This window comes from Galeopterus variegatus, unplaced genomic scaffold (assembly GCF_000696425.1).
Source record: "Galeopterus variegatus unplaced genomic scaffold, G_variegatus-3.0.2 Scaffold2850, whole genome shotgun sequence".
NCBI classification, from domain to species: Eukaryota; Metazoa; Chordata; class Mammalia; order Dermoptera; family Cynocephalidae; genus Galeopterus; species Galeopterus variegatus.
The window spans coordinates 197,376-208,971 of NW_007728961.1; the positions used below are offsets into that span (position 1 = coordinate 197,376).

General features: G+C 43.3%; 1 protein-coding gene across 1 annotated transcript in view; it reads left to right on the forward strand.

Moving 5' to 3' along the window:
* MAPK4 (mitogen-activated protein kinase 4) overlaps positions 1 to 11,596 on the forward strand; it is an 84,197-nt gene that overhangs the window by 55,367 nt on the left and 17,234 nt on the right. Inside the window, exon 2 of the mRNA XM_008583203.1 lies at positions 1,395 to 1,539. Within this exon, the coding sequence (XP_008581425.1) occupies positions 1,395 to 1,539 (145 nt within the window). The remainder of the gene's footprint in view (positions 1 to 1,394; positions 1,540 to 11,596) is intronic.

Consider the following 11,596-nt stretch of genomic DNA (forward strand, 5'->3'; position numbering starts at 1 on the left):
GTAGGGTAATCGGTACAAGGACATACATCCGTAAAATGTACACATGCAAATGCCCAAAGGAGACAAAAAGAGGGGTACATTCTAAAAATGGTAAGGAGTTCATTTTGATTAGAACATTGAGGCCAGGTTATGGGTTTGCTCTAGTCATTTCCAGCTAAGTGGTGTTTTCATCTTTCTCTCCTTCATTGCATGAGTTTGAGGCCTTACTCTGAAGAAATATGTGCCACGGAGGGGAGAAAACTGCTGTAGTAATTTGGGGCTCTCAGAAGGTTTTAAACACTTAATAAACCTTTGCTCAACAACTGAAGAGATTTCAGATGAATTAACCAAAAGCTCTTGGTTACTCGGGCTTCCCAATTTTTTTCTGCTTTAACCTGGGTCCGTGATACTTTTTACATGAGTAAAAAGCAAAATTTGGATGCTATACTAGGAATTACAATTGCAAATAACAAGATCATCCCTAGAATCTCCCATTGGATCTCCTTGGTCTTAAATGTCTCACCTTAAACCCCAAATGGGTCTATTTTCTCACATTAGAGAGAAAGCTCAAGGGAATCCAAATGGGCATTTCCCAGATTTCATTGTTGGGCCAGCTTTCTGATTTACATAGGCAACAATTTCTAAATTGCCTGGGTGTATTTTTCTATCTGTGCTAAAGCACCAATGTCATCGCCATATGCCCTAGGGAATGATTCCATCCCAGACCACAAATCATCGAGCCGTGGCCAAAATCAGTGACATCATCTATCCCCCAAAAAGACACTATGCAGAATTCCCAGAATCCTCTGGGCCAACAAAAGAAAGCGATGTCCTCTCTGTCATTTAGGGTTGCTTCCACATGCCATTTCTGGCTTTATCTGTTCCTAGCAGAGGCCTGGTGTCTCATTTTGTAGCAGCATTAATTCTACTCTTCAGCACCAAAGCTAATGGCTTGATTTCAGATTTATGGCTATTTCCGAGATTCAGCCACTGGATAAATAAAATTCCAGTGTATCATTGTTACTTTGTCGATGGTGGTAATGAACTTGAGAATGTCTCCTATTTATTCAGCTTCTTACTAGATGAAGGCAGATTTGTTATGCATAGTTATATCAAGCTGGGGTGGAAAATCATTCTTCTAAAATATTGATTATCCTGGATCCCTTTCTACAAAGGAGAACCCTAAGGCCTCATAAGATTCTCCCACTGAAACCTTTGAGCCCCTCAAACCAGGCCCAGCCCCTCTAACCAGACCTCCGTTCACTAATGCTCCTTCAAGATCAATAGGAAAGGAGCAAGAATGAAAGGGACCTGGGAGGGACCCTGTTTCCATGGGAAGGTAAACTGGCAGAGGCATGAGAGGGAGGGTACCTGCTAATGACTGATCAGTGGGACTGGGGATTTTTGTCTTTCAGGGTTATCTGTCAGAAGGGTTGGTAACGAAGTGGTACCGCTCTCCACGGCTGCTCCTGTCTCCCAACAACTACACCAAAGCCATTGACATGTGGGCGGCCGGCTGCATCCTGGCCGAGATGCTCACGGGGAGAATGCTATTTGCTGGTGAGTTGCTAACTATGCCACCTTCCTTCTCTTCTGACATCACTCTATGAGAAGGGAAAACCGAATGCAAAATACATGCTAATCACAAAACATGCTAATCTTTTGCTAAAATTACTTCTGTGGCTCTTACAGTATTATTTGGAGGCACCTTATAATTTTAGGCAAAAATACTGGAAAAGATAAAAATAGCCCTCTGAGCACAAAATTTTTGCAGTCAAGTAACCACTTTGCTACAATCTGAATTTCTATGTCTCCCTGAAATTCATATGTTGTAATCTTAACCCCCAATGTGATGATATTAAGAGATAGAGCCTTTGGGAAGTGATTAGGTCATGAGGATAGAGATCTCATGAATGGGATTAGTGTCCTTACAAAAGAGACCCAAGGGAGCTTGTTTGCTGTGCCATTATGTGAGGACACAGCAAGAGGAAGCATCTATGAGGAATGGGCCCCTCACCGGACACTGAATCTGCTGATACTTTGGACTTCCCAACCACCAGACTGTGAGAATTAAATGTCTGTTATTTATAAGCCACTAGTCTAGGCTATTTTGTTATAGTAGCCCGAATAAACTAAAACACACTTAGATTCAAACACGTTGAGATTGACCACTGAAAACACCCACCCTGCCTTTTCAGCCCCTTCCTCCTTTCTCTCTGCCATTGTGTTCCCTGTCCTGCAGCTACACCAAGTGACCCACTGCTTTAGAAATCCAGCATCACTTTTTGTTCACCTTCACACAAAGACCCCTTCTCTGCTTAGAAAACTGCTTCTGGACCTTCAAAACCTGGTTTGTGTTCTGTACTGTGATGTCTTCCTTAACTTTCCAGGGCTGAGTCACCCCTCTCCACGCTCCCATTGCACATACTCTTTCTCACTTGCTCTTTGCATGCTTGGAAGAGTATGTCTGAGTGTGAGCTAACAGTACAATACCCATCAAACGGAGAAAGTATCCTGAGGCCAAAGTATGAAGCAGGCAACTCCACACAATTTACAAGGAATTTATTATTATTATTATTATTATTGTCATTGGGTGAGTTACTTACAGGGATTGGGCAGAATATCAATCCTAGTGCTGGACAGCTGCTTTCTCCACAACTGGCGGCGGGGTGGGGGGGCAGAGAGGGAGAGGGGAAGGAGCTGAAGCTTACAAGGGACTTAGGGACAAAAGTGGAGCTATGCCAAAGAGAGAAAGGCTGCAGAAGTGGAAGATTCCCAGGCACCTCGCAGCCTCCTTTTGCTTATCCTTGGGGTTGCTGGTATCATTCCCTTTATCATGCACAAGCACAGAATACTGTTCCTTTCCCTTCCTCAGTTGCTAAGCAACCTGTCCAGGGAAAAGATTGAAACCAGAGCCCCAAAGGCCATGAGGAGGGAGTGAGTTCTGACCAGTATTCCTACAGAGTACTTGCTGTTTCACTTTCTCTCCTCGCTCCTCTGTTCACACCACCTTCATCCCCCTGAAGCTGCTCCCATCCAGACTGCTGTGTTCTTAACCCAGCAGAACTCATTTTAGCTCATTCTGTGGCACTGGTCAGCGATGATCATCCCTTCCTTCTTGAAACTCTCTGCTCCCCGGGCTGGCAGCCACCTCCTACCTCTCTGGCCAGTCCTCCTCAATTGCTTCTCACCCCATGCTTCTACTTCCTCTGCACCACGTCCTTCAGCCCTCCTCAAGTTTTTGTCCTTAGCCCTAAATACTGCTCTCACACACTCACAGAATGTTCACACACCCTCTCCACCTCAGGCTAACTTAGCAGAGGCTGGAAGCCCAGACATGCTCCAGACCATCACTGCTGGAGGATCACAGTGATGCCCACCCACTTGGCATCTTGTTCGGGCCCTAGAGTGGCAGTCAGAACCTGAGGTCCTGCCTCCTTGCCACCTGTCTTGTGGTATACTGAACAGCAAGCTGACAGAGTCCTCGCTGTTTTAAGGGAGGAAGCAGCCATTTGCCTGCTTCCCCCTTCTCCCTCCACTTGAGGTCTGACCTTTGTTTGAACCCAGGACTCTGAGAACTTTGTAAATGAGGAATTTATTCTCTTATTCTGCTGATAAGTAGTTAGCCATGAACCTTCAAGTGCCGTGGCAACAGAAAGTGTTCTATAAATAGCTTTGTACCAGACATAACTGGCTTAATCAGTACAATTTGTTATTTTTACTGGCTTATAAAAAGGAACCTAAAATAAACTAGGATGCTTCACAGGTCATCAGCTTGTGTAGTCCTCCTGACCCCATAAACGAGTTTCTTCAATTCTCCATTGTTTCCCGTTGGGTACCTGTCAGCAACGCTGTCCTCGGCCTGGATTCCAAACCCCCTAGTTCACTGGCCCTTCTCATACTCTGTGCTCCCACCTGACCTCTCTACCTGGTGTTCTCCTCCTTGCAGCCCTGCCCTGTGCCCCTGACACCTGTCTCAGGCCTTGGCCTCCTTAGCTCCCCCTGCTTCTCAGTTCAGGGTGTCCTTTCTCCCATTCCCTGCACACAGGACTGGGATAAAGCCTCAGCACCCTTCTTGCTCACCATTGCTTCTTTTCTATTAAAAAGAAAAAGAAAGTTAACTCATAGAAGTGGAGAGTACAATGTTGGTTATTAGGGGCTGGGAGTTGAGTGGGGATTGGGGAAATTTTGGTTGAAAGATAGAAAACTTCAGTCAGACAGGAGGAATATGTTCGAGAGTACTGTTCAAGAGATCAACATAGTCCCTGTTCTCACGTTGTTAATAACAACAATGTGATTATAGTTAATAACATTGTAATCTTGGAAATTGCTAAGAGTAGATCTTAAGTGTTCTCATCACAAAAAAAGATAGGTATGTAAGGTAATACATAAGTTAATTAGCTCAATTTAGCCATTCTACATATACATATTTCAAAACATTATATTTGAAATATTTATATGATACATACAATTTTTGTCAACTTATAAAATTAATTAATACAAAATTTATATTAAAAAACCCTTCTCTGTGGCACGTGCCAGCCAGATGGCCTCTCCTCCTCCCACCTATCCTCCCGCACAAACACCTGCTCATCCCCTGTCACTCCCTACACTGAGGATGTTGGCACCTATGTCACAGCTGCCCTCCCCACACTTAGTCCCACCACCATTCTAGGCTATGTGGCTGATGTGGCTAACTCGTTCAATATCCTGGCCTTGGAGTCCCCACCTCCTCAATTCCAGGGACCTTCACCACCCTCATGGTAAGCACGTCACTCCCATGTCCACACCCTAGAATTTACTCAATCACCTAGAGCTGCTCTGCCTTTGACAAAGTCTTGAATACCAACTATAAGTCCTGGAGGAGAGAGACTTAAAGACAGCATCAGGGTTGCAAATGCTGTGAAGCTGAGTGTCCAGGGAATAGAGGACGACATCAAAGCTGGAAGGACTGAGAAGCCATCCCACCCAGCCCCCTCATTTGACTGATGACTGCAGCAGAGCCCAGGGAGAGTATCTGTTGCTCTCTGTCGATCAGCTCATTGGAGGCCTGGCCAGAACTCACAGCCTTGATTGGTAGTCCTGGGCTCGTGGGGGGGAGAGGAGGGAGTAGGATGGAGTTACCCCCCACTCCCTTTCAGAACTCTAGGACCTAATAAGATTTCCCCATCAAAGCCTCTGAGCCTTACAAAATATAAGATAGCAGTGGCCGTTCTGGTATCCCCTGAGAACAAAGGTGTGTCCTTAATATCCATTTGGGCTCCCTCTAGTCTGAAATCCCGACTTTTGCTCCATCTGCCATCCCGAGCTTGCAAGTGTCAGGGCTGTAGGGATCCCCATGCAGTCCCACAGGCAGCTGGCTGTTCTCTTCTTGACTTTCCCTCCATCTGCCATCCCGAGCCTGCAAGTGTCAGGGCTGTAGGGATCCCCATGCAGTCCCACAGGCAGCTGGCTGTTCTATTCTGCTGGCCTGGTTATTCTTTCTCGATGTAGAGTGACCACTTACTGTGCCATTGGTGTAGTAATTAGTTCAATGGGCGCTGCAGACTGCTTGAGCCCACAGGTGGAGAGGAGCTGCCTACCCACCGTCAGGGCCCCAGGCTCTGGCAACCGCTCCTCTCCTCTGTGCACAGAACGTAGTGGCGAGGATGGGGACAGTGAGCACGGGGAAGGGGCAGTTAGGAGGCATGGGAGAAAGTCAGATGAGACCCTCTCCTCCAGGGAACTTAGGACCTCAAATAAGGCAGGGTGGGGAAGTGACCTCAGAGAGGAAGAAATGGCTACAAGTGGCCTTTCTAAGGGAACATTGGCAGGACTTTAAGACAAAGCGATGTGTAAAGAGCCAAGAAAGTCCTTATATTGAGTACAGTTAAATGTTAGGAGCTAGAGGGGCAAATTTACCCAATGAGCAGTGATGAGAGAAAGCTTCACGTCCAATCATAGAAGTGTGGGTGTTATGCAATGCTGTGCTTTGTTCCTTCTTTCATTCAGGGTGCCAGCCTTTTCCAGTATTTAATACATATACAATATACATATACATATACATATACATATACATATACATACACATATACATACACATACACATACACACACACACACATACACATACACATATACATATACATACACATACACATGCACACACATACATACACATACACATACACATATACATATACATACACATACACACATACATACACATACACACACATACACATATACATATACATACACATACACATATACATATACATACACATACATACACATACACATACACATATACATATACATACACATACATACACATACACATACACATATACATACACATACACACACATACACACACATACACATATACATACACATACACATACACATATACATATACATACACATACATACACATACACATACACATATACATATACATACACATACATACACATACACATACACATATACATACACATACACACACACATACACATACACACACATATACATATACATACACACACATACACATACACATATACATATACATATACATACACATACATACACATACACATACACATATACATATACATACACATACACACACATACATACACATACACACATACACATATACATATACATACACATACACACATACACATACACATACACATATACATATACATACACATACACACACATACATACACATATACATATACATATACATACACATACACACACATACACATACACATATACATACACATACACATACATGCACATACACATACACATATACATACACATACACATACACATATACATATACATACACATACATACATACACATACACATACACACATACACATACACATACACATATACATATACATACACATACATACATACACATACACATACACACATACACATACACATACACATATACATACACATACACACACATACACATATACATACACATATACATACACATATACATATACATACACATACATACATACACATACACATACACATACACATATACATATACATACACATACATACATACACATACACATACACACATACACATACACATACACATACACATACACATACACACACATACATACACATACACATACACATACACATACACATACACATACACATATACATATACTTATATACATACATAGATAAGGGAAAACAATGACAGGAAAGTAAGATGAAACTGAAGTCAGGGCTCTTGCCCAAAATCTAGGCCCTAAGTGCAAATTTCTACATTTGCCCCACTGGACTCTGGGGAGCCCCTAATGTTTCCTTCTGGTGGATTTTGTGCTTTGGGTGCATCCTTGACCAGATGCCTGGGACACAAGACTGAGAAAGACATAGTCCCTGTTCTCAAAGGTCTGATAGTTCAGATGGGGACACAAGGAGTTTAAACACTAACAACACACAGTGAACCTATCTGTGCCCAAGGTGAACCATCCTGTTGTCTTTTTTTCCAGCTGAAATTGCCAGATATTCCCTCTCCCCACTCCCCCCTACCAACTCCATGTTTTCTGGCCAATTCAAGGCAGGGGGAGGGAGGGAGAATATGTGGGAGGGAGGTCTAGCTCTGGATACTGGCTCAAGACTTCTCCCTCCAATCACCACCACTAAACCATGGGTTGCTCAACCTCCCTGGCCTTGCTACCAGGGTCTGGGTCAAAGGTGCCTGCCTCTGCCTCCATTCTCCCAGCATTAAACCCTCAGCTCATGATTCTGCTCTGGCTGCTGGCCTGATCCTGCCACTCCCCTGGACTGATGACCTTCAGGGCAGGTGGAGGGGAGCTGGCTTCCCCGTGCCAGAGTGGGAGGGCGGTTTACTAAGAACGCAGACTGTATGATCCACAGCGTACTGACTTCTCACCTTCAGACTTGCTGTCTTATGATCAGGAGATGGTTGCCATAGACCTAGCTTTCAGGTCCTCACACAAAAGTGTCCGGTGAAGAAAGATGAGGAGGAGGTGGCCAGGGCAGCAAGACAGCTCTCCCCGTGTTTCTCTCTTACCGGGGCGGGGGGTGGGGGGACTTCTTCCCCAGAAGTCCTTCCAGCAGACTTCTGTCTTGTTTTATCAAGTCACATGGCTGGTGGCATTAGTCTCTCACATGGAAAGGACACTCTTCCCATAGGGAAGAAGTGGAAGGGATCTCAACAGTGGTGTCCTCCACCTTCAACACCTCCCATTTTTCAGTGGTGACTTGGTAGACTTGAAGTGTTAACATGCCTCCTCCAAATGACATCTGTCACCAAATCACTCAGGGACGATTAGGACATAAATCCCCCACGTGAATTTATTTCATCAGCTTCTCTCAGAAAGCCACCATTCCCAGTCCTAGAGAGCAAGAGAAGCCAAGATTTAATAAACATCTACTATGAGCCAGCTATTGGCCCAGGAACCTTCATATGCCATCAGACTTGGTTCCTTCTAGCAGTCATTCCACGTGTGAATAATTATCCTCAGTCCACAAGGGATGGATAGAGAGGACACGGGGGAGCTGGGTCTGCCTCCAGAGCTGTCTGCCACCAAAGCTCCTGCTTCTGCCCCACAACATGGATTGCTGGACCCCACTGGCTGCCTCTGACATGACAACATTGAGCCCTGGCAGGAGAAGACAAGTGAGNTGCAAGTGTCAGGGCTGTAGGGATCCCCATGCAGTCCCACAGGCAGCTGGCTGTTCTCTTCTGCTGGCCTGGTTATTCTTTCTCGATGTAGAGTGACCACTTACTGTGCCATTGGTGTAGTAATTAGCTCAGTGGGCGCTGCAGACTGCTTGAGCCCACAGGTGGAGAGGAGCTGCCTACCCACCGTCGGGGCCACAGGCTCTGGCAACTGCTCCTCTCCTGTGTGCACAGAACGTAGTGACGAGGATGGGGACAGTGAGCACGGGGAAGGGGCAGTTAGGAGGCATGGGAGAAAGTCAGACGAGACCCTCTCCTCCAGGGAACTTAGGACCTCAAATAAGGCAGGGTGGGAAAGTGACCTCAGAGAGGAAGAAATGGCTACAAGTGGCCTTTCTAAGGGAACATTGGCAGGACTTTAAGACAAAGCAATGTGTAAAGAGCCAAGAAAGTCCTTATATTGAGTACAGTTAAATGTTAGGAGCTAGAGGGGCAAATTTACCCAATGAGCAGTGATGAAAGAAAGCTTCACGTCCAATCATAGAAGTGTGGGTGTTATGCAATGCTGTGCTACGTTCCTTCTTTCATTCGGGTGCCAGCCTTTTCCAGTATTTAATACATATACAATATACATATACATATACATACACATACACATATACAATATACATATACATATACATACACATATACATATACATACACATACACATACACATACACATAAACATACACATATACATACACATACACATACACATACACATACACATATACATATACATACACATACACATACACATATACAATATACATATACATATACATACACATACACATATACATATACATACACATATACATACACATACACATACACATATACATATACAATATACATATACATATACATACACATATACATACACATACACATATACAATATACATATACATACACATACACATATACATACACATACACATAAACATATACATACACAAATACATACACATACACATATACATACACATACACATACACATACGCATACGCATACACATACACATACACATACACATATACATATACTTACACATACACATACACATACACATACACATACACATATACATATACTTACACATACACATATACATATACATATACATACACATATACATATACATACACATACATATACATACACACATACATATACATACACGTCCATATCCACATATACATACACATACACATATACATATGCATACACATACACATATACATACACATATACATATACATACACATAAACATACTCATACACATATACATACACATACACATACACATACACATATACATATACTTACACATACACATATACATACACATACACATACACATATACATATACTTACACATACACATATACATATACATACACATACACATATACATATACATATACATACACATATACATATACATACACATACATATACATACACACATACATATACATACACGTCCATATCCACATATACATACACATACACATATGCATACACATACACATATACATACACATATACATATACATACACATACACATACACATATACAATATACATATACATACACATACACATACACATATACATACACATATACATATACATACACATACACATATACATACACATACACATATACATATACTTACACATACACATATACATACACATACACATACACATACACATATACATATACTTACACATACACATATACATACACTTACACATACACATATACATATACATACACATACACATATACATATACATATACATACACATACACATATACATATACATATACATACACATACACATATACATATACATATACATACACATATACATATACATACACACATACATATACATACACGTCCATATCCACGTATACATACACATACACATATACATACACATACACATACACATACACACACATACATACACATACACATACACATATACATATACTTATATACATACATAGATAAGGGAAAACAATGACAGGAAAGTAAGATGAAACTGAAGTCAGGGCTCTTGCCCAAAATCTAGGCCCCAAGTGTAAATGTCTTCATTTGCCCCACTGGACTCTGGGGAGCCCCTAATGTTTCCTTCTGGTGGATTTTGTGCTTTGGGTGCATCCTTGACCAGACGCCTGGGACACAAGACTGAGAAAGACATAGTCCCTGTTCTCAAAGGTCTGATGGTTCAGATGGGGACACAAGGAGTTTAAACACTAACAACACACAGTGAACCTATCTGTGCCCAAGGTGAACCATCCTGTTGTCTTTTTTTTCCAGCTGAAATTGCCAGATATTCCCTCTCCCCGCTCCCCCCTACCAACTCCACATTTTCTGGCCAATTCAAGGCAGGGGGAGGGAGGGAGAATAGGTGGGAGGGAGGTCTAGCTCTGGATACTGGCTCAAGACTTCTCCCTCCAATCACCACCACTAAACCATGGGTTGCTCGACGTCCCTGGCCTTGCCACCAGGGTCTGGGTCAAAGGTGCCTGCCTCTGCCTCCATTCTCCCAGCATTAAACCCTCAGCTTATGATTCTGCTCTGGCTGCTGGCCTGATCCTGCCACTCCCCTGGACTGATGACCTTCAGGGCAGGTGGAGGGGAGCTGGCTTCCCCGTGCCAGAGTGGGAGGGCGATTTACTAAGAACGCAGACTATGATCCACAGTGTACTGACTTCTCATCTTCAGACCTGCTGTCTTATGATCAGGAGATGGTTGCCATAGACCTAGCTTTCAGGTCCTCACACAAAAGTGTCCAGTGAAGGGCCGGCCCGGTGGCGCACTGGATAGTGCGCTGCTTGGGAAGCGCGGTGGCGCTCC